Source organism: Cydia fagiglandana, chromosome 10, assembly GCF_963556715.1.
Source record: "Cydia fagiglandana chromosome 10, ilCydFagi1.1, whole genome shotgun sequence".
Classification (NCBI taxonomy): domain Eukaryota; kingdom Metazoa; phylum Arthropoda; class Insecta; order Lepidoptera; family Tortricidae; genus Cydia; species Cydia fagiglandana.
In genome coordinates this window covers 6,212,434-6,238,096 of record NC_085941.1, presented here as the reverse complement: position 1 = coordinate 6,238,096, position 25,663 = coordinate 6,212,434, and the positions used below count along the sequence as shown (strand labels likewise).

The 25,663-nt window shown below is 38.4% G+C and overlaps 1 protein-coding gene across 1 annotated transcript in view; it reads right to left on the bottom strand.

Annotated features, from left to right (window-relative positions):
* Positions 1-25,663, bottom strand: part of LOC134668422 (sine oculis-binding protein homolog) — a 42,249-nt gene that overhangs the window by 2,683 nt on the left and 13,903 nt on the right. Inside the window, exons 2-3 of the mRNA XM_063525902.1 lie at positions 7,551-7,680; positions 423-598 (exon numbers count right to left, since the gene is read on the bottom strand). Coding sequence (XP_063381972.1) covers positions 423-598; positions 7,551-7,680 — 306 coding nt within the window. The remainder of the gene's footprint in view (positions 1-422; positions 599-7,550; positions 7,681-25,663) is intronic.

Genomic DNA, 25,663 nt, shown 5'->3' with positions numbered 1-25,663 from the left:
TCACCTGGAAGTCCACATGAGCCACTGTGTGCCGTATATATGCCGACACGAGTCACAAGTCTTGGCTCGCTTGAAGTTGGCGCGCCGCGATTGGCTGAAGCATAGCTCCGAACCAAACACGATCTTGCTCGAGGCCTCTATTTGTAGCTATAGCTCTTGTCGTATGAGTCACCTTGGATCCTGAGAGAGAGAACGCGAGTGAAAGAGACCACGTACCTGGAAGTCCACATAAGCCACAGTATGCCGCACATGTCGGCACCAGTCACAAGTCTTGGCTCGCTTGAAGTTGGCTCGCCGCGATTGGCTGAAGCTCCAAACAGAACACGATCTTGCTCGAGGCCTCTATTTGTAGCTATAGCTCTTGTCGTATGAGTCACCTTGGATCCTGAGAGAGAGAGAATGCGAGTGAAAGGACCACGTACCTGGAAGTCCACATAAGCCACAGTATGCCGCACATGTCGGCACCAGTCACAAGTCTTAGCTCGCTTGAAGTTGGCTCGCCGCGATTGGCTGAAGCATAGCTCCGAACAGAACACTGCCCCGGCCTGCTGCAGCGCGCCGCTGTCCGTGATGCTCTTGTTGCACCAGGAACATTCGTCTGGAATATGGAAAAAACGGATTTAATTGTCGCTGCAGGGCTAATGAATGATTGAGCCATAAAAGGGATTAATCAAATATATATTACAAGATTTATATAGCGTCCTGTTTTTTCAGTTTTTTTAATGATTAAGGTACACCCAGTTATATAAATGTACATAATACCTACTTATTTTTTTAATATTTTACTTACAACATAAATTTGTTGGTTAACCACCCAAATCTGTCCCTTATCTCTAACTTGACTAAAAGTTAATTTGATATCTCTCTGAATTTAGAACACCATATACATAAACAATATAATACACATAATCTTCTTCCTATTTTTTAGCAACATTTAAACCGCCTTTCGTAAAAATTAACATTTTCCGGTGTTTTTTTGTACAATAAGATTTAATTAACAAACATTTTTCTAATTAAATCACATTATTCTTCGTTACCCACGCTCAAAATACAAATAGATATTCCTTTACTAAAAGAACTGGCAATAATTAAAATGGAAGTATCCGATAGCTATACGAACATAACAAGTTAGGAAAAACAAAATGTGAGCTCCCATCTCCGATATCTATCTCCAATTAATTTTGTAAGTCTTGCATGCGAACCGGGAAAATAATATGCTACGGACTATACGTCTATTTTGTGCTAAACCTTTCTCTATAATTAAATTCCGTTTTTTACCTATATCATTTCGTCTTTATTAGGATTTTGTCTGCGCAAAGAAGAAAATATACGTAGGCTGTTCCATAAGTCTTGCAATGGAAGGAATCTAACAAGCTTTGACATGTATGACTGAGCGTATGGTTATCTGCCACTAATTACATAAGAACTTGTACACAACATGATGTGTTTGTTGAGCCTGCCAGCAGTGATAGTCGGTAAATAGATCGAAACAATTGTGAAAAGGGTAACTGCGAGTACAGAGTGATTTTCTATTATAATTTCAAACGTGGATTATCTTACCAAGAGTGCCACGAGGAAATGTTCGGTGCCTTTGGTAAAGAGTGCCGTTCCCTTTCTACCGTATTCAGGTGGTACAAGGAATTTCAAAGAGGCAAATATAATTTAGACGACGACGAAAAACCGGGCCGACCCTTTACAAGCAGGACCCAAGAAAACATAGACGATGTTAGAAAACTGATAACTATTAATAGGCAAATTACGTGCAGGCAGATTGAGGACATTCTCCATATTAGTGCATCAACACTTAATTCAATTTTACACGAAGACCTAAAAGTTAAAAAGTTATGTTCTCTCTGGGTCCCTCATCTGGGCAGTTGGCACTTCCACCATCATAACGCTCCTGCTCATCGTGCGATCAGAACTCGGGAGTTTTTGGAGCAATCGGGGCTTACTGTACTGTACCACCCGTCTTACAGCCCCGACCTTGCACCATGCGATTTTGGTCTCTTCCCGCTGATCAAGAGCCAATTAAAAGGACGACGGTTTGCAACTGATGACGAGCTATTGAGTGCATGGGATGAAGCCTGCGCCACCGTCACAAAGGAGCGGTGGAAGATCATGTTTGATACGTGGTTGGAACGCATGCATAAGTGTATTAACAGTGATGGTTTTTATTTTGAAAAAGCTTAATAAGAAGATACACTTTTGCAAGACTTATGGAACAACCTACGTACTTTTATAGGATCACTCGTTTCCGTCTGATTTTACATTGAGTAGTTATGAATATCATTCATATATCATTTAGAATATTTAGATAATAGTTTCATTCACACAACACAAAGCTACTTACTGAAACGCCATCTACAACTACGATAAAGCCTACGATGAAAGACATATATGTAACTTCGTATAAAATGAATGAAGTCTAAGGAAAAAACGTGCCTCGGAAATCAAGAAAAAGTCATTCTCGGATAGATGCCGCACACACCTTTAGCCTATACTCGGCTAGATGGCGTGACGACACCGTTTCATATTTAACAATTTTAACACATATATATCAGTGAATGGACATGGATCAAAATGAAATAAAAATAATAAAATCATTTATCCATATATACATTTTGTTGATAATTTTATACGTTTTTTATTTTGAGTTTTAGCCGTGTGTCGATAGATGGCAGTAAATTTACTGTGACTACAAAATTTACAATGAAAGGACCCCTCTATACTATCTATTATTTTTGCCTACGATAAAGTAATAGGGATACACTAGGGGACAAACATCCCACGACACGTTTCGGCGACATATGTCAAGCGAAATCGTACGTTTGCGGAACTTCGACTGACATAACAGTTTTGAATGATTCGCCTGACATATCTGGCGACATCGCATGACTCATGACAGTCATGACACACACTGATGGCGACAAGTGTCGCGCGATGTTGCCTGAAATGTCGAGTGAAGTTTGGTGACGTCGCGCCACTTCACCCAACGTCGCTGGTGACAGTGGCGACACATGTCGCGGGACATTTTGTGACCTAGAGTAAGCTTATTATTTGGAAACAAATTTACGCCGTGATTTGATATAAGAATTCACGCTATACGAATGCAACTAATCAGTGCAACCAATGTTACCAATGTGTCTAAAGCATTGACCGCAAACTCACATCAAAAATGCCAGATTTCACAAAAAAACAAGCAACATTTAGTCGGCAACCGAACACCGCTCTCATTACGCCGGCTCGCCTTATTAATTTACGTGGCTCTAACGAATCCTATCCGCCGGGTTATCTGATACATCGCTCGATCATTCACTGCTACTTTTAGAAAAAGTTTACACGAATGTTTTTCAATGGCTAGTGCGGAGAAAAATCATTGCCTGAGCTCAGTTAGCTTATAATCGTTTTATTACCGGATTTCCGAAAGAGGGTAATTTTTAGAGGGTGTGTATGTACAGTCAGCTGCAGAGATAGTTAATCCCCCTTGCAAACAAATTTCTATCACTTATCACTGCAGCTTACTGTACCTTGAGGTGCCTAATCGGGGTTTAATTTCCTTTACTCGTCTTGTTCACATATGCGACTGTGAATAAAACTTGTAATTAGTTCATGTCACGTTCAGGCTACCTTGTTTTTTTGAGAAAATCAATCGGAAACACATAAGGTCGTAGGTGAGTTCGCACCTAATGTAGGTACTTTGGACTACGACACTTATATTTAAAAAATGTATTACATATTTATATAATTTTTATTAAACATAAGAATCCACATAAAGAAGTACAAATGGCAGACTTAATGCCTCAAGCCATTATTCTCTATTATTAGTCAACCACTGGGCCAAAAAGAGACGTAAGTATAATATGTTAGGAAAAACATTTTATTATTAGAATTTAGTATAAATATGGATGGTGGATCAAACGTACTTAAATGGTATGAAACTTGATACAAGTCTTTAAACAGTTTATATAAATATAATAGGTATTCGGATGTAATTAATGAGGAGGAGGATGTACTTAATGTATTCGGGCATGTAATGAGGAGGGATGAATGATATTCGGAATCGGATATATGTACATAGATAGCCCAACCCCCAGGGCCCCTCAGGTACTCAGGGCTATAACCGCGAAAATCGAAGTTCGCAAATTGCGGGCATTTTTCTATGTCACTCTAATTACGCCTTCATTGGAGTAAAAGGGAAAGATCCCCGCAATTTGTTCACCTAGCGTTTCCTTATGGCTCCTCTACACGATGGCCCAGCGCCAGCTACTCCAAGGGACGCAGCCATGCGGTAGAATGAGATAGCAATATCATTTGCTCCCTCTAACGCATAAATGCGTCCCTTGGAGTGGGCCATCGTGTAGAAGAGCCATTACGTATTGCGGTTCTCTGCTCTTACTTTTATTTCTATAACGTAACTAAAACCACAGTATCTACAAGTGTAAGTATCAAAAGAACTTAGGTACTTTAGAAAGCGACCGCATTTCAAAGTAATGCATAATATTCTGTGTTCATTAGAAATAGTAAGCCCGCGGCGGTATCGTATTCATATTAACATCCTACATAATAACAGCCCCGAGTTTCATGTTAATGTACCTAAAATCGGTAAATATCACGTTGCAAAGAACTCGATCTGAATTCTCATTAGTCCTAGCTAGTATCACAATTCACGTGGAATATACACAAGAATGTGTAGTGCGACGATTTATACTCAGGTTGCATTGGTATGTACGACAGGTACAAAGAAACAAGCAGTCGCTGCGACAATACAATTTATATACACTCGGCGTCAAAAAAATCGCACCTCGCCAAAAATTCGTTTCAAGCAAATATAGCTCTTATCTACTGCATTGTACCCTGTCAATATTGGTATCATTTGAAAGCGCAATTAATGAACTTTAAAAAGATAAATCGTTATTATTCGTAAAAACAACCATCGCCGAACATAGGCGTTTTGTTTAAAAAAGGGCCGAGATCCAATTTTAATCGGTCCGTTGTTGTGCAATCCGGGACGGGTGTAAAATGGAGGATAAAGGTTAGTTATGGTTTATTCGTTCTCCAGAGGTCACTGAGGTTACTAATGAACCGTTACAGCAAGAAAAAACCCTTGGACATGGATACCAGGCCAGAAGGAGCAGCTCAAGAGATGGCACTGCTGCAAACAAGACTATGGCAGTAAGAAGTTGCTGAAAGATTTAACATAAGCGGTTTCCGAGTCCGTCGAGTCTTGCTGGGGTTCCAGGTGACTGGTGTTTACATCAGGAGGCCTGGACCTGGAAGACAACACTGCTCTTCCGCTAGAGACAACCGGTACATTGTATCGAACTCTTTGCAGAACCGTTTCTCCCAGGCTGTTGAGCTGCAGCAGCAGCTTCAAGCAGCTCAAAAAACAGCAGTAAGCATCTCTACGATCGGAAGAAAGCCGGAAGAGAAGAGGATGTTGACTCGTAGAGCTGCTACAGGCCCCCAATTAAAGGAATAGCATCGACTAGCCAGGAGGCAATTTTGCCGATTGCACGAAGATTGGGCGTTTGAACAATAGAGGAATGTCCTCTTTTCCGACGAGACGAGGGTGTGCCTTTACACCACCGACAGGTGCAGGGGGGTGTATAGGAGGCAAGGACAGCAATTAACGCAAGCCTGCACTGAAGAAACCGTCTGCTAAGGGGGCGGCATTTCGATCGACGAGTAAACTGATCTCCTGTGCATTTCCCGCACTGAAGGTGGTCACAGCCAGGGATCCCTTACTGCTCGGCGTTACATAACGGTGTTCTTGGAGGAGCATGTGATCCCATATGATGGTTTTGTTGGACCCGACGTCCAGTTTATGCATGAGAACGCCCTCTGTCACACTGCGTTGTTTGTGTGAGACTAACTGTGGAAGGTTGGGATCATCGTAATGGAGTGGCCAGCAAGGAGCCCTGACCTGAACCCAATCGAACATCACTAGGATCAGCTAAACCGGCGGGTTCGGTCGCCTGATCCTGCTCCTGCCACTCTCGACAGGCTTCAAAATGCCATTATTGAGGAGTGGAACAACTTTCCTCAAAAACGCATCGTGGCACTCATGACAGTCATGACTGATCATATGGAAGCTACTCGGAGGGCAAGAGGAGGCAGCACTAGGTTTTAAGTTAAGTTTTAAGTTTGTTTTTTCTGTATCTGTTGATTTTGTAGTGGTTTTATTCGTTGCAATTTTAACCTGAATACACGTCGATTCGTTTTTCCTGAAAAATTTCTTTTTGTATGGGGTAGATCGTCCATTTTACGACATTTTCCATTAGAGGATTTCATAACCTTTCAAATAAGGCCCCATTGTCTTTTCTTGCCTTATATAATATAAGGTTTAAAACCACTTGAAAGAAAAAAGTTAAGATGTGCGATTTTTTTGACGCTGAGTGTATATGCGAAAGAAACCTTTAAATAGATAGTCTTCGAAATGAAAATAAAGGCATTCTAAAATAAAACAGGTGAATCCTAGAGGTACACGACGGGAAAAAGGTGAAAAAATATTGGTTTGTTTAGGTATTCAATACTATAACAAATGAAAGTAGCAATCGATTTGTTTCCTATAAGTTACCTAATTAAACCGTTACGTATAAAGTTTAAAGCGATAATGTCATGAAATTATTGTGTTGCTAGAGAAACGTTCTCATTCTTCTTTGTTTTTACGTTTCATAAAGATTAGCTTATAAGACTGATTAGCACCCTACCATATAATATACGTAGGTAATAAATTGATAATGTACAACCCAGTACAACTCCCGATTCCAAGAATGATCGGTCAATCAAATCGCAGATTGTAATCGCTGGCACCCCTGCGCTTTTCCCGCCCTTTTTCCCGTCAACGTCAAAAAACGCGGGGATGCGTTCAGTTCGTCATGTTTCAAGGAACTACAGCTGCGGCGATGGGAGTTTTTCGGAGAAAAGTAATACGGTAAAACATGTTAAAAAGATGAATCGTTATAATCCATTTCGCAGTTTAATTATTTTATCATTTTGTAATCGCGATCGTAGGATTAGGTTTAATAGTTTATGTAAACAGCATAATTAAATTAATATATCTCACTTCGCAAACTAAATTTTTTCTGTGTACAATATAAAGTGTTTAATCCAAATGTAGCAGCGAGGTAAAGTCAGAAACTATATTTAAAATACTGATAAATGTCTTCTTAGGGGGTTAGGATAGGATGTCTCTGTTAGAATTAAATAAAACAGAAAAACTGCAATTAAAGATTTAAAAAAAACACATATCCAGCGGGAAATCATATACCAAGGTGTTAAGGGGCCCACTGAATAACAGTCCGCCGGACGGTATCGGCCTGTCAGAACAAAAATTTGATAGTTCCGAACAACTGTCAGGCCGATACCGTCCGGCGGACAGTTAATCAGTGAGCCCATTTAAGCCGACCACTGACTAACAGGCCACCGGACGATATCGGCCTGTCAGTTAGAACAAAAATTTGACAGCTCCGAACAACTGACCGGCCGATATCCTCCGGCGGACTGTTAGTCAGTGGTCGGCTTTATAGCCCTCAATGATAGTTAGGTACCTTTGCTCTTATGCTCGCTGGCCTGCTCAGGGCTACCACCGCGCGCGCGTGACGCGGCCCATCGTCGTAACTCGAGCCGCTCGTACCCGTACCAGCCCAGAAGTTCATTCATAGCCGTTTCGGCAAACTCCTGGAACAAACGAAATAAGTTAAGGTTAATGGCAAATTTCTTTAACAGAGCTGGTAACAATCGCTTAAGGGGCCCACAGATTACCAGTTCACCGGACGATACGACTTACGAGTATCAGCCTGTCAGTTAAACGCAAAAGGTGTGACAGTAAAAATGAAGATAATTTTAAACGCCTTTTCATTTTCGCTACGTGTGCTGCTGACTCTAATATATATACATAGAGTCGGGTCCGAATAGAATAGATTCATCCGTTTTCTACGAATTTCCTGCATGTGAAATTTAATATTGAACGTTATTTTCCTATTTCTGACATTTGAAGCAAAACTTGAAAGCATTTTACAGTTTTTACACATGTGAATAAGATTCACAGAAAAGTTTCCTAAAAACTTATGTTAGGTACAGTTAGACCAAGAAAAGTCTGCAACGATTTTGATAGCAAACGCAGCGCAAGTGTTATTTATACATCATAATTCTATAGAAGTTTGACGTTTAAAATAACACTTTCACTGTGTGTGCTATCAAAATCGTTTCAGACTTTTTTGGTCTAACTCTAGTTGTATAATATTTCTACGCTGAAATTGATGATCAATGAAATATCCTTGCCCATTATATTTTAAATTTTAACCTTCCCCTTCACCGGCTACGAGATGTTTACATTTTTTGTGTCCAACGGACATTGAACTGTTATTTTAGACGCTTTATTTTAAAATAAAAAAGCTATATATTTAAATAAATGGCGCCACGATGACCTCCTTACGTTTTATCGTCGCCGATCGCGATATATTCGTAAGAATATATAAACCGTGATTCATCAGGGTGTAACTCAAGAAATATTTGTGCCAGCGAAAAATAAAAATTGTTTATGAGAAGCCGATGTCACATTAGTTACTAATACCAAGGAGAATAGATAGTATAGAGGGGTCCTGTCATAGTAAATTTTGTAGTCACAGTAAATTTACTGCCATCTATCGACACACGACTAAAACTCAAAATGAAAACGTATAAAATTATCAAAAAAAATTATAAATGATTTTATTATTTTTATATCACTTTTACCCATGTTCATTCACTGATATCTATGTGTTAAAATTGTTAAATATGAAACGGTGTCGTCACGCCATCTAGCCGAGCATAGGCCAAAGGTATGTGCGCCATCTATCCGAGAACGTCTTTTTCTTGATTTCCGAGGCACGTTTTTTCCTTAGACTTTATTCATCTTATACGAAGTTACATATGTCTTTGCTAATAAGTTGACAGCAGTTGTTACAATTGTGATATTTGGCCGTGGCACCATCAAAAACTACCTTGAACATAAGATTGTTGACTACTCATACTTATCCGTTGAAAAAAATCTACACATTTGTTACATTTGGAAGTGGCTGCACCATCAAAACTACTTTGAACTAAGAGATAATTGTATACTTAACCCAATCCCAATACTAATAACGTAGGCCGATGGCTGGTATTGATGTACCTATAAAAGTTCAAGCTGACTAAAGAAGGCTAATTTTTCAATTAATTAGGTACCTACTTAATTAAAAAAAAAGCATTGAATATCGAACGACAAAAGCTCAAAAACGATTTCCGGTAAAGTGGGACACTAATCATTAATTCAAAATGTAGGTAGGTAATCAATTACACGCCTCCGAAAAGTCAGTTTTTGTACGAGAAAATATCTTAAAAGCAAAATGAAATAACGTTAGAGGTTCATTAGATACCTTCTGATACAAGATATGTACGTCTCTCGTGTAGAAACAAAGGGAATTTTACATACGTAACGTAAACTTTACACGGGAACCGTCCTTAGACACCTTCATTATGGCAGCTAGTAACAGTAGCTTCTTTGTCATACGAGCGCCTAAATAACCTTATTTAATTATGTCGTGTGCAGGCTGTGGACAGACAGGTTATATTTCAAGCAAGATGGCCACCGGTCGTCTAATTGGGCTCCGATTTCACAAAGAGTTACACAAAGTATTATTATATTTAGCGTGGGAAAATTAAGGTCCCTCATTATCTATTTAGGGATCTTTGTTAGGGTCGCCTGACGAACCGACTTTCATAAAAGTTGCTTTTAAAAAGCTCTTAATCAATCTTTAGGTTCATAGGATTCAGTTGAGTATGTCATAGCCAGTGGACATCCACAGTGGCGTGCAGTGGAGATAAGACTTAAATCGGGCTCTAGAAGAGTCATTCTTGAAGGAATGTAACGCAAACTATAAAAATCGGCAACTTTTTTTTTGGTCATTTTGTATGGACTGCCTACCCTAGTGCCTACCTTTTTTTGTATGCACTGCACGCCACTGGACATCCACAGGCTATGGTGTGTGTGCTGCAGGCGTATTATGGATGGTTTTATCCACCTGATAAAATAACTGTCACTATATTAACACCGCGGTATAGAAAGTGATGGACACCATTTTATCACGCTATCACGTAGACAAGAACGATCATCATATCCGTACTGATTTTCTATGCAAACTCAATCCCGGAATCGGGAGTTACCGGTTCTCCCCACAAAAATCAGTACCGCGAGAACTCCGTAGTCTCTAGACCCATTTGTAGTATTTTCGATTAAATTTTCTATCGAGTGAACTAAATGCCGTTGTCGTGCCAACATTTAGTAATATTAATAAGTAGTAAGTTTAGTAGTTAGAAACTCCAGCTACCGACTAGCGTTACAAGCTATTTTGTTTGATGAGAATGATGAGGTACCCTGATTATTAACCGCTAGCCATCCACCTGAAACCGCTCAAGTGCCTAGATAAGGTCAGTGATGATTAATTCAACCAGCTAAAGGATAAATCGATATTGGTTCGTTGTTTAATTAAAGAACATGAGCGAACATGCATTACTCGTCCACACAAACCTGATACGTATTCTAATGGACTGGATGCAACACGGACGGACACTGATGGCCGCTTGCACTAGTTGCACTACGGCTGCTCGTTTTAATTCACCAGCCAGTGTTGCCAGTGTACTGTTGCGTAATAATTATCACTGAAAACACGATATCCTGAACGCACCGCAGCGAAGGCGTTGGTCTGACGTAAAACTCGTAGCCATTATTCAGCTTTAGCTCGATCAAACTGCAGGCGAAATTCAAAATACATCGGTAGCCAGCGGGCTGATAATTAATATCCAGGTTCATTCGTAATTAATGGTGCAACTGGGTTCAATTGAGAATTTTAAATGAGAAATGTATTATTTAATATGACGTTTAATATTATGCGGTTTAATTCGAGATTTTCAATATCATTTTATGATAATGCTTTTAAGGCCAATACAAAAACGTATTTATTACAAGATAATAACTTATATATACTCTCCGAACTTTTGATAGGTAATTATTTCAATATCGGTCGGAAATATAACTATTTAACTGCTTTGTGCAGAGATCAATTTTATAATGATTACTCACTTGTACATTATAGCTTCATTAGATCATTAGACGTAGGTATTTAGTTAACCGCGATCGGAGCGATATCTCTACCTATTTAATGCTCAAACTATTATTTTAGGCACATATAACTATAATCATCACGAGAGCAAAGTAAAGTTTTTGACATAACTGTTTATTTTTTTATAATAAAATTCATTTTCAGGCGAAAACAGAACAAATCAGTAAATGATAAATCAAGTTTCCATCTAAACACCTCTTAATTTCGTTGTCAAATAATGAATACCTATTCTAAATATTCCCATAGTCACCTGGACCGGTTTCAAAGAAGCGGTCAAAGCTTGTAACATAAGCTGCAGTCGATATTGTGATATCCAATATAACATAAATGCTTTTAATGTCAGCTAGCAAGGTAAATTTAGGAGCGTTCGCAACACGACACCGCGCGACCTACGCACGGCTACAGTACAGTGTTGCCAGTGTAAAATAAACGGACTAAACGGTGGCTATGAGAAATTATTGCTTCTACACTTAGTAACATTATATGGGGCAGACAGATCATATTTGGAAATGTTTCGTCGAAACGTTTTTATTCAGGTATTGATTTTACTACATTAAAATGTTCATGTTTTATCGGTAATTTAAGGAGGCATGAAGATGCAAAAATGTTACATGCCTTAATTTTATATCCTTTTTATTATTCATGACTTGAAGTTCGTTTATTTAAATTTAAACGATGGACATTTAAAAAATACCTGTTGTAAATAAACAATAAATGAGAAAAGGGATTATTTATGTTTATCACACAATTTCCATTATAAATATATTTTGATATTAAACAGTGATAACGAGTTAGAGAAACAACTAGATAGGTACCTACCTATTGCTCTTTTAGAAGGATTTAAATTAAATTCTTAAAGAGGCTCGTTTTATAGGTAGGTACCATTTCTTCAGTTTTGTGAGACTATTGAGACATTAGAAATCGGCTTACCCATTACTTATCACCGCCAATATTACCATATTACAACCACATTAACACATTATGCATAGGTACATTATAACCACATTAAGTATATTATAAGATTATAACCATTGCACAAAATCCATTATCTGACATATGTGACAAAATAACTGTCACTTTTTAACGCCGTGGGATAGAAAGTGACGGACATCGTTTTATCACGCTGTCACGTAGACAAGAACTACCATCATATCCTATTCAGTCCTATTACTACGAGTAGGTGTATTCCCTCCCAAATAAAAAGATGGGAAGATTCTTGCACCAGACATCGACTCTCTGAATGCTGACTCTCTGAGCTCAGAATACCATAGAAATATAGTATTAGGTATATAGGGTATAATTGCGTCAGTTTTCCGTCCAGTGCCCTATAGTCCAGCCCCCAATGACCCTATAGTGGTATATAGACGTATAAAAGGTATTTATAGTTTATAAATAAGCTGTGCAGTTCCAGAGATGCAACAGGATCGCCTTGACATCGGACCTGGGTTTGTAATGCAGTACGGTGGACATTGCGAGAATTACTCAAATTCAGTAATATACAGTTGCTTTACCTGATGCCATTTTATATTAGGACATAGTTAATATTAGAATCGTATGTTATATTCTCTGCCAAATCATACAATATAATTTTGTAAAAATACCTTACTATAAAAAAATAGGAGGGAGGCCTATGTTCAGCAGTGGACGTCTTATGGCTGATGATGATGATGATGATAAAAAAATAAATAATAAAAGACCAGTATATTGCATACGGATCTATTAGGTACATCAAATGTGTATTCAAGTACCCTGTGCCTATCCCTAAAACAGGAAGGAGGGAAGTTTTCGTACTCAAAGGGTAAAAACGGGACCCTATTACTCCCACTGATTAACAGTCCGCGGGACGGTATTAGCCTGTCAGTTGTTCGGAACTGTCAAAATTTTGTTCTGACAGGCCGATACCGTCCGGCGGACTGTTAATCAGAGGGCCCCTGACTCCGCTGTCCGTCTGTCTGTCTGTCTCTAGGCTATATTTCATGAACCGTGACAGCTAGGCAGTTGAAATTTTCCACTGATGATGTATTTTTGTTGCCGCTATAACAACAAATACTAAGAACAGATTATAAAAAATATTTAAGTGGGGCTCCCATTTAACAAATTCATGCTGTTTTTACGTAATGGTACGGAACCCTTCGTGCGCGAGTTCGTCTCCGCCGGTTTTTCATTTTCTAATAAAAGCTCGTCAATAATGAAACTAAATCTCTTAAAAATGGTAACTACCTATAGTTCGTTTTTTAGCATTAGAAAGAACTTGAAAGGAGGTAAGCAATCTTGAAATGTCTTTTAATTGAAAAACTCTTTTTAAAAATCAGTAACTATTATTTATGAAAGCAGAAGAATATAAATGATCGTATTACATTCATAACTTTTACATATTTGCCATAACTTATTTTTAAAATGTGTTTTTCAATTAAAATACACATCATGATTTTTTACCTTATTTCTAATGCTAAAAAATTGAACTACTTATATGTTGTTGCAGTGTTGGGCTGCATTTATCTAATAAGATTTACATGCAAAATTATACAATATAATTCCAACTGCGCCGTTAACCAGTAAAACCCGATGAGAATCATAACTTTTAATACCCTTTACACGTGTAACCCGATCGGCGGGTGTTTTGGTCGCTTTTAGCCCCGTGGGCCGTGTCGGGTTACAGCGCTCGGGTTACGCCGGCTATTTTTACACTGATCATCCTAATGTGGGGTTCGGTTCTTTACTTGTGATTGTGACTTTCGAGTTTACTGTTACATTTGTTTGTTTTTATAATACCGCATTTACTATTCCAACCCGATTTTTTTTTCGATTAGCTACAGTGTCCGGTCTTAAAATTGAATTAATGCCTATGTAGTAAGGAGCTTTTAAATATTCCTTTAGTAATAGTTAAACATTTTAAACGGGTCTACAGATGAATAAGTCGCGGAAAATCGCAGAAAATTAAGGAAACCTTAATTTTGGAAACGGATAATTTCGATTCGCATACAAAAATATTAGAAGTTTTTTTAATGTATAATTTCGCAATTTTGGAAACTTTCTGACGGCATATCATTAAGACCGATATTTAAACTGGTTTTAACTCTGCAACTATACTTCGTTTTTTTTAGCATTAGAAATTAGGTAAACAATCTTGATGTGTCTTTTAATTGAAAAACACATTTAAAAAATAAGTTACGGCAAATATGTAACAATTATGAATCTAATACGATCATTTATATTCTTCTGCTTTCATAAGTAATAGTTTTATATTTTTATAAAGCGTTTTTCAATTTTTCAATTAAAAGACATGTCAAGATCGCTTACCTTCTTGCAAGTTCTTTCTAATGCTAAAAAAAACGAACTATAGTAGGCTATAATTTCTGAGTTAAAACCAGTTTAAAAAAAATATCCGTTTAGTGTTGCTTAGTGCCAAACGACTTATGGGACCTAGTCCAAACTCCAAATATCCTTATTGATAGATGTCAAAAAGTAGGTCACTTTGCAAAAACTGGGTTTTATAAAAAAATAAGTTGAAATTCTTTAGAGTGACATTTTAGAAATAACATTTATTATTTGTATAGTATACATTAAAAAAATCGAAATATAACGAGGTAAAGATTCCTCGTGGGCACCTCGTGTACGAAGTATAGAATCTTAAGTGAATGCGATGTCATTAAAAATTTGCAAAAATTAAAATATTTCAATATAGCCGAAAGCTCCACCTGAAAATATCTAATTTTATTCATAAGTAAGTATGATCAATGCTCCCGATGATATACCTAACAAAAATTAAAAACTTTAAAGTTATAAAAAGTTAAAAATTCTTGATCAACCGCTGATCTACATTAAAACCTCCGCGTCTTTTTCACGGGATAAAAAACTGACATACGGGCCGATTCTAACTTTAAGATAAGTCAATTAATAGATCTGGAAACGATATGGATTAGATATGTCAGTGTCAAACAAGTGTCAAAATTGACGTTTATTCAAACAAAAACGTCACTTTTGACACTTGTTTGACACTGACATATCCAATCAATATCGTTTCAATATCTAGTATTTGACGTATCTCATTGTTCGAATACGCCCATATAACCATTCCAGTCGCAGAATCATCAAAGTGGTAACTAAATGTCAGATGTGTCGTAACAGAGTCCACACAATGTGTCTAGAATTGTTTCGAAACAAAGTGTCGTCGCCGTGTGTACACTTTTCCGTAACAAGGTGTCGACACATTTGTGTGCACTTTGCGTGCGGTTTGCGACTAAATCTGACAGCAAATTTGTGACAGCAAATGTCAATATAAAATACCTCTTGAAAACCAAGGTTTGTCAAACTACTATTAGTGTCTCGTGTGCTCGTAAGTAATTCTAGTAAGTCATCATGGGCGATGCAAATGATAATAATCGACCAAAACCATATAAACACCCAACACCCGTCAACCTTTTACAGAAAAGTTTTTAAAGAAATGCAATAAGCTACTTAGGTCAGCCAACGAATGCTCCAAAAAGTTGTAGAGGGAAATGCTCGGAACACAATTTTTGACTCTGTAACTTGGTTTGGACAAGTTAGGAGGTGAACATATCAAAAGTCCCCGGCCGTAGCCCTTGAGCGGGGGGAAGAGAGGGGGCTTTGTTTGAAGGTCCCATTTTCCGGTTTTTCGATTATATCTCGGAAACTATGCATCTTAGCGATGGCCATTTATACAAAATGAAAGTTAATTTAATTTGTTACAAGTTTATTCAGTCAATTTTTACGATATGATGAAGAGTTTTTGAGATATCCGCTCTTGAAAGTTTATTTAGGGCTCTCAATTTTATCTTGATATATCTACATCAGTGAAGGTGCTAGGCCGTGTATGGTATCGTTTTCGTATAAATCTGGGTTGCTGAATCCATTTAAGGTATCACATTGACACCATTCCACAAAATTAAAAAAAATCTTTTTAGGGTTCCGTACCTCAAAAGCAAAAAACGGAATCCTTATAGGATCACTCGTGCGTCTGTATGTCTGTCCGTCTGAATACACAAAATAGTTCTTTACCTATAGATGACAGGAAAACCTATTAGAAATGTGCAGTCGAGCGCGAGTCGGACTTAATGTACGGAACCCTTAATACGCGAGTCCGACTGGCACTTGGCCGGTTTTTTTTAAACTCCTCTTGACGCTTAACCGCTGAACCGATTTTTGAGATAACTTATTATGTCCTGTCTCGGGACTCAAAATATATGTGTACTAAATTTAAATTAAAACTGTTCAGCAGTTTAAGCGTGAAGAGGAGTTTAAAAGAAAGTATTTTAATAAGTTTATGTTTTTATTTTTTTACTTTGGAATGGTGTCAATGTGATCATCATCATCATCATCATCATCTCAGCCATAAGACGTCCACTGCTGAACATAGGCCTCCCCCTTGTCAATGTGATACCATAACTAAATTTGGTACTGCGAATTTATACGAAAACGATACCAAACATGGCCTCGTAGCTTTACTGTTGTAGAAGTCAAAATAAAATTGAGAGCCCTAAATTCTTATAACTTGGCCAAACTTGTGTAGAAGGAAAAGGAAAAATAAAAGTCTTCGACAGGAATATAAGACACAAATATATATTTTATTTTGCGTTACTATTTCAATCATCAAATATAAACATACCTTGATTATAGTATTCTAGTGAGATCCTCATAGATAAACAAAAATATTTACTTAAACTTAAAAAATTACAAGGTCGAAATGTCACGGAACTTGTGAGAGTAATATGTGAAAAATAAAAACTTTTATGACAAAAAAATTTGGACACAATTTAAGAAGCATCCAATTATGTCGAGGAATCATCTGTATTTTTGCATGTTTCATTACCTCCTCGCTTCTTTTTTTGTCCTTTGTATTCTGTAGCAATTTGTTAGATCTGAAAATAAAGATAACGCGTCGTCACGGATGTCGATTTATAGGTTTTAGGGAGTGCAGAATTCGAAAACGATGATCATTTTATAATCCAAGATGGCGGCTACGTATTTTGTCATAAAAGTCGTCATGAATATCGTTTTATAGGTTTTAGGAAGTGCCGATTTCGAAAATGATGACCAGTTTGGAATCCAAGATGTGTGCCGTGCACTTTGTCATAAAAGTCGTCATGGATATCGTTTTATAGGTTTTAGGGAGTGCAGAATTCGAAAATGATGACCATTTTGGATTCCAAGATGTCTGCCGTGCACTTTGTCATATAAGCTGTCATAGATGTTGATTTATAGGTGTTAGGAAGAGCAGATTTCGAAAATGATGACCATGACCAATACAACGACATCCATGTCGACTTTTAACATAGTGCATGGGGCCGCCATCTTGGATTCCAAAATAGTTATCATTTTCGAAATCTGCGCCCCCCAAAACCTATAAAACGACACCCATGACGACTTTTATGACATAGTGCATGGCCGCCATTCTGGATTCCAAAATGGTCATCATTTTCGAAAGCGGGGCCCCCTAAAACCTATAAAACGACATCCATGACGACTTTTATGACATAGTGCATGGCCGCCATCTTGAAATCCAAAATGGTCATCGTTTTCGAAATCTGCGCCCCCTAAAACCTATAAAACGACACCCATGACGACTTTTATGACATAGTGCATGGCCGCCATTTTGGAATCCAAAATAGTCATCATTTTCTAAATCTGCGCCCCCTAAAACCTATAAAACGACATCCATGACGACTTTTATGACACAGTGCATGGCCGCCATTTTGGATTCCAAAATGGTCATCATTTTCGAAATCGGCACTCCCTAAAACCTATAAATCGACACCCATCTCGACTTTTATGACAAAGTGTTTGGCTACTATTATTTTTACGTACAAAAATGGCCCCCTGTCAACTTCCAACCGAGATTTAATCGATAATTTATTCGATTAATATTCAGATTAATTCAATTTCAATCTATGTTAGGTCGACTAAACTAATCGCGATTAAAATTTGAGGATTAACTTTTTTTATTCGATTAATTAGTCGAATAAACAGTCAATCTATTAAGTCCCATCTCTGACCACGGCATTTTTACACTTTGAGAATATCTGAAAACAAATGAACACAAGAAGCCATTTTGCAAATCCAGTAACTTTGTTATTACTTTTGACAGCGCGTGTCATGTGTCTACACAGAGTCGACACAAAGTCGAAACATTTGCGACTACTTTGTGACTGCAATATTTCTCAGCCTTAAACCATATTTCTACATCATAATTAACAAGTTTCGTAGTATGTAAAGCGTTATTTCTGTTATTTAAGTATAGTATACGCATCGAAGTACTAAAAATGCATCAAATAATATAGTTATGAACACAGGCACTGAGAAGTAAACAATTTCATTTCCGGCTAAACTAAAACAATGTGGTGGCGCGTTGATTATATTACACTTAGTTTATCAAATCACTCGAGCAGTTTAATTCCCCATAATAATTTAAGTCCTATTGTAATTTAATGCAAACAATATATAATTACGTCTTGTAATCCGTTTTAGAGATGGCGTATTAATGTCACTTATTTTTATTTAAGTATTTTTCCATCTGACAGTTTCCATTTGACAGGAACGAAATGAACGAATGAAAGAATGATTTTGGCATAAAGTAGTCGCAAACCCGAAACAATGTGTGCACACGGCGACCACACTTTATGTCACTTTGTGTCATGTGTCGACCCTTCCCCATTTCTGGTAACTGTGTCGACACGGCGACGACTCTGCGACTGGAATTGTGACCGAAACAGACGGTGTCGACACAAGATGTGTCTACACCGCGTCGTAACGGCGACTGGAAATGGTTGTATGGGCGGCTGATAATATGGACGTAGTTTAGGGTAAAAGATCCTATCCACAAAAATCTGTTAGTAAAATTTGAACTTTATGTCAAACGGAAAAGACATTCATTTAAATGACAAATTTTAGAGGATGGATCTTTTACGCTAAACTGCGTCCATATGTGAATCGGCTCCTAACTTCAGTTGAGTTTCAGGCGGGCTAAAGCTCGTGCTGAAACTTAACTTATTTACCTTTAGTGTTACTTAGTAACCGTGTCACCTAAGTCTCACATTATAGCTGCGGGGTAACTTTACAAAGGCGCGCCGGGCTCCGGTGTTGCCAGTTAAAACAAGAATTCCCTGAAAGTGGGCGCATTGCCAACAGGGTTGCTCGGTAAAATAGGCTAGCTACCCTAAATAATTTTGGTATTTTTAGAGTTCCGTACCGCAAAAGGAAAAAAAAACCGGGCAAGTGCGAGTCGGACTCGCGCACGAAGGGTTCCGTACCATAATGCAAAAAAAATAACAAAAAAAAGCAAAATACAAAACGGTCAGGGTCACCCATCCAAGTACTGACCACTCCCGACGTTGCTTAACTTTGGTCAAAAATCACGTTTGTTGTATGGGAGCCCCCTTTAAATCTTTATTTTATTCTGTTTTTAGTATTTGTTGTTATAGCGGCAACAGAAATACATCATCTGTGAAAATTTCAACTGTCTAGCTATCACGGTTCGTGAGATACAGCCTGGTGACAGACGGACGGACGGACAGCGAAGTCTTAGTAATAGGGTCCCGTTTTACCCTTTGGGTACGGAACCCTAAAAACGGAACCCTTATAGGATCACTCGTGTTTCTGTCTGTCTGTCTGTCCGTCTGTCACAGCCTATTTTCTCGGAAACTACTGGACCAATTAAGTTGAAATTTGGTACACATATGGAACTTTGTGAACCAAAGACGGACATGTAACGTAAACAAATGAATTTGGGGGGTAAATTAGAAAATTTTAAAATAAGTTTAGAAGTAATTCAGGCAAATAGGCAAAAAATTACCATTATCCCCCCCCCCCTTTATATCCGAAACTACTGGATCTAAAATGACACTCTCTCTCATCTCATCTACCTGTAGATGTCAGGAAAACCTATTAGAAATATGTAGTCAAGCGTGAGTCGGACTAATTACTTAGTTTTTGATCCGACCCCTACGGGTTTTTAAAGGCAATTCACTCGCTTTTCACATATAAAAAATACATTGTTAAAAATTGAGTAATGTACGGAACCCTTGGAACGTGAGTCCGACTCGTACTTGACCGGTTTTTTATTATTATTTTAGCTGAGCTCGGGATTAGTTGCCAAGCGGACCCCCAGGCTCCCATGAGCCGTGCCATAACGCGAGGAAGATGATGATTTTAGCTGAGATCAGGATTATATCTGAGAAGCTAAGTTTTGTCTTCGTGTAATCTTCATGTAGCGTGCCTACTATACCTACCATACCAAGCACCCGCAAGGGTAGCTTCGCCTGCTGTCAGTCATGACGTCTCGGCCAACTGTCCGTTTCAAGGGTGTTTTAAGACTTTTAAGCAGACAGTATAGCCTAAAAGCTACCCGATTTGACTCCGGAAAATCTTAAAACGTCTTGCAATCTATCCGGTTTTACCATCAAAAATACACCAATCAAACTGGATCTGTAATTCAAAACAAATTTGAACTCTTAATACAAATCCAAAGATGAAAGACTTTGTATTCCCGAATTTCTAAATAAACTGGCCAACGTAATGTCAACAAAAGTTTCTAGCAACCCTAACCTCCCGTTTTCCCATCAAAAACACTAAAATGTTGCCAGCGTACAAAGTTTCCCCGAAAGTGCGGGCTCGCATGACCAAACCGGCGGCTGAAGAGTAATGCACTGTAACCCGACCCTCGCTTTGTTTCCACAGACTGTTATAATGAGAAGCATGTGAAACATAATCGATTGGCTACCGGAGACGTAACAGAACTCCCGGGCCTTTGTGTTCTATCCTAGATGGAGTTTGTTTCACGTTTGAGCCAGTCGATGCTATGCATTTTGTTACAAGCTTTTGTTTAGCTTCACGTGTTTCCTAAGGTTGATTTTCATTTTGTTCTATACCTATTTGGTTTGTAGCTGGCGTTTGTAGTGACGGCAACGAGTTGTGTAATCCTGTTAAATACAAAACTTATATGACTCTTATATACTTATGCAATATAATTAATATAAATAAAACTTTAGGTATTACATGTTTAGAAAATGGTGGACATAAATAGTTTCAATGGATCCTAAACCTTGCTTTTGTATTCCAAATCCTAAAACCGTGCAGTCCGGGACGGCATCGGCCTGTCAGTTAGAACAAAATTTTGACAGTTCCGAACAACTGACAGGCCGATATCGTCCGGCGGACTATTAATCAGTGGGCCCCTTTACAATCTAATAGTTCTACATACCGAGACATAAGTATATCTTGTTTTAACTATTAGAGAATGTTATAATTATAAGTCGACATTGATATCCATCTCTCGTGATCATAAGATGGCCCTATTTGTCATTTTAGGAGATCCCTTGACCCAGTGACCGTACATTGCGTCAACTATCGCCATTCATTAGCCGCCGGCAAACATATCGGGTGTCGCCAGCGGAGCTTATAATTCACCTAATGCCGTGTAAGTCGATACCGGTACGTACTAATGTACGGAAACAAATATGAACGCTACAAGGGAGCGGCTTTGGTTTCGTATGGTGCCTTGGGTAATATTTTCGGATTATATGGATAACATTTAGTGCTATAAAATTGTTTTTAGCTGAGACGTGGGTACGTTAATGTTCTCATAACGTAAGTCTAACAATCTCTTCAAGAATTAAAGAGAGGCTAACCAACGTTAGCAGGGTCAAATAAAACTGTTGTGAGACATACTAACATTCAATAATAATGGGAGACCTAGCCTCTCCGAAACATGTCGCGCGACATGTTCATAAACCATAAAATTATTCAATGTTAGCAGGGTGTAAAAAAACCATATTTAAATAGGTAATAGGTTTACAAGTCTTCTTACATCATATAGGTATAAGGTCAGTTTGGAGAAGATCGTCTATATAATAAGGGAAGACCGTCTAATAAGTACAAGCCCTTTCGTCGCTTTTAACACTTGCGCTTGTACACATACTACTCCTCTTAAATACAGAAGGTCGGTAGAGCAGGAGTGAAGCTTTTCCTTTCTGACTGTGTCTGAGCGACGTACGTATGAAAATACGAGAGTTCTTGCTATGGCAAAACAGATAAACCAAACTGGCCTCCTCCTCATTTACCTTAGGTCATACTTTTGCCAATATATATAATTACAAAATAAACCAGAAGGTAAGTATCTTTCCTAACAAGGTGAGTAGAAAAAATCAGCATAAATAATCTATCATTTAGACTTAGAGTTAGACCAAGAAAAGTCTAACTCTAGTAATTGTTGAGAAGCGTTGAGGAATAGACGGGTTTCGCCAGTTTTGAGTACTTCATAAGTATTTACAAACCTAACCTTCCCATTCACTTAAGGACAACACTCCCACGTCCTGTCACTTTAAACATTGCAAATAAGTAGTTTCAACTTTTAACATTCCACATTAAAATGATCATGAGACGGAAATATGGCCGAAGTAACCCGAGCGCGGTAACATGAGACGGAACTAAAAGCGGCCAAAACAGCCGCAGTACGAACACCACGTGTAAAGGATACTTATTTTTTACGGCTCTCGTCAGCCCTAAAATTAAGGAAGGATTATTACTTAAACAAATAAATTATTATATATCTCGTTGCACAATTTACCTACAAATCTTATCAAATTCTGGCGAAAAAATAGTTTCTCTAAAAATACCGCCTTTGTAGAGTCGGACGCCAAACGAAAGCGTAGAGCTCTAGTTTGCGCTATGGAGTGTAGAAGTACCTCTACCTTCCATAGTTTGCGCTATGGAACACCCCGTTTCCATTACCGCTCAAAGGATTGGACCCAACAATCAGAAACCCATGGACTCATCTTAGGTCCATCTACATTTTCTTCTTTGTCGTATCCTCATAACCGAGTGAAGTGACGACAGTGATGGATACTCTTCACTAAAAGTTCTCTCCAAGTCACTCTATGCTATGCACTACACGCCAGGTGTATGCTAGCCTAGCTTGTAAATATATGGCATTAGTCTCTGACGTTAATCTGTACGTCCATAAAGTAAGCAAATGAAAATTTGTAAATCCATCATCATATTCATCATTTTCCTTGTGTTGCATTTTGCCACGGCTCAAGGGAGCCTGGGCATCCGCTTGGCGAATCATCCCAAGAATATGGACTAGTTTTTACGAAAGCGACTGCCATCTGACCTTCCAACCCAGAGGGTAAACTAGGCCATATTAGGATTAGGGGTACCTAGTCGCGGGAAAATTTGTAGCCCCGTTATACGTAATTTGTTATATAATCTTCCGTTTAGTTAGATAGGTACCTCAACTAGCATGACGGTTTGTTCGCACCGAAATACCAAAATTCTCAAAGATTATAAAAAGCAGACGGGTCTGGTTCCAGCAAAATTAACGGAGTGACGCGCAGCGTCGGGTGGCGCGAGACGAGCGTAATTATTAGGATCGGGTTGCGCCTGGGCGTAAGCATAGCGCTTACTAAATACTTAGTTATGTTAGGTTAGCCGAGATTTAGTTTATGCCTTTTTCAATACTCTCCTTGGGCTACTGTGCCAGGATATTGAGGATATATCTACAGTTTTCTGTTGTTTAAGATCGCGAACGGTAGGTACTCGTGTAGGTAGATAAAAAACTGAAATTTAATATGAGAATCTCTTGTTTGTAGCAGAAATCTGCAGAATGTACCGATACGTCTGTAGAATTTTTTTTAACTTGCACTGCGTGAGCTATCAAAATCGCTGCAGACTTTTCTTGGTCTAACTCTATACACTTATTACAAAAGCCAAAAGTGTTCGGCTTAAAATTAAGTAGGTACTTACTTGTGTATGTATTGGTTCCCATACATTCCACGACTCTTCTTTCCGCACACTCTAATGGAAAACCTAATAACTCCATGAAATGACCTCACGTGCGCAAAGGCAAACTTTACGCCGTTCGCACGGATATCGACGTTTTATTGCACGGACAAACAGCTTATATTATAATGCTATTTATTCTGGCACTCGACACCGATCAAACTGGCGCAAATGTGCGTCCTCTCGAAGCCTCGAGACGCGGAATATAAAAACCGGGCAAGTGCGAGTCTGACTCGCGCACGAAGGGTTCCCTACCATAAAGCAAAAAAAAAAACAAAAAAAAAAGCAAAAAAGAAAACGGTCACCCATCCAAGTACTGACCCCTCCCGACGTTGCTTAACTTTGGTCAAAAATCACGTTTGTTGTATGGGAGCCCCATTTAAATCTTTATTTTATTCTGTTTTTAGTATTTGTTGTTATAGCGGCAACAGAAATACATCATCTGTGAAAATTTCAACTCTCTAGCTATCACGGTTCGTGAGATACAGCCTGGTGACAGACGGACGGACGGACGGACGGACGGACGGACGGACAGCGAAGTCTTAGTAATAGGGTCCCGTTTTACCCTTTGGGTACGGAACCCTAATAAACGGATGCCCTACGGCAGGGGTCCACAAACCGCGGCTCGCAACAACATTTGGGAATCTTTTAAAAATTCTGAAACTACTGATTTCTACTGCGATTGATCTCTTCAAAAGTTTGCCGCCCCTTGGTTTACGGCGACCATCGATAACTGAAATTTCGTGGCACTCTATCGCTCGAATATTCAAGAGCGATAGAGAAGCAGATAAAGAAATTTCGATTTTCAATGTTCGCGGTAGGTCCTGGAGAGGGTGACCCATTTTAATGCTTCGTGCAATGCAAGTCTGGCCGCCAAATGTTACCATAACGAACAGTACCTAAAATAAATATAAGTAAAGTATCTTTACTTACACACATTCTACTCGGTGGGAGAATTCATAGAAATACTGTTTCATCTTACCAATAGAAAAATATATGGGTTTAAAGATTGTTTAAATGTAAAGTCAGTGAATAAAACAGTGTTTTCTTTTTTGTCAATACCTAATGTCATCATCTGGGAAAAAAAACCTCTCAGAGCTAACAAAAGATTAGATATGTACTAATGAGGTACAGTCAGCAGCAGAATTTGCTAAGCTGTCGAGGTGTTCAAAATTACCTTGAGGCGCTCTTATTCTCTTAACAATAAAGTCGCGTCAAGATCATTTTGAACACCTCGCCCGCTTAGCAACTATTGCTGCTGACTGTACTATGACTAAGATATGATTCGAGCCTCCCTAGTGTTTGTGTAGGTACGGTACGGTCACGTCTGACAATATACGACGACAAAGTGCCAAAAATAGTACTTAATATATGGGCAATAAGGTCGTGTATACATATTTTTAGGACTTTGTTCGCATCGATATTTTTAGACGTGACTGTAGTTCATTAACGTAACATAATAAATCTCATAACATTGTTTAAATTACATTGAAATGAATGTTGATGCATTTGTTGACAATAAATTGGGCAGATGACACTGCAAAGGCCAGTCGTCAGAAAATGATTTGTCTTTAGCCAAAAATGCAATCATGTATAGGTACACGTATTTGCTTACCAACTATACCTTACCTACACAACGGAGACGGTATACCGGGTGTGGCCTGTAATATGATATGAGCAAAAAATTAAACTGTAGGCTGTACTCCTCATACTGACTAACATTTGTT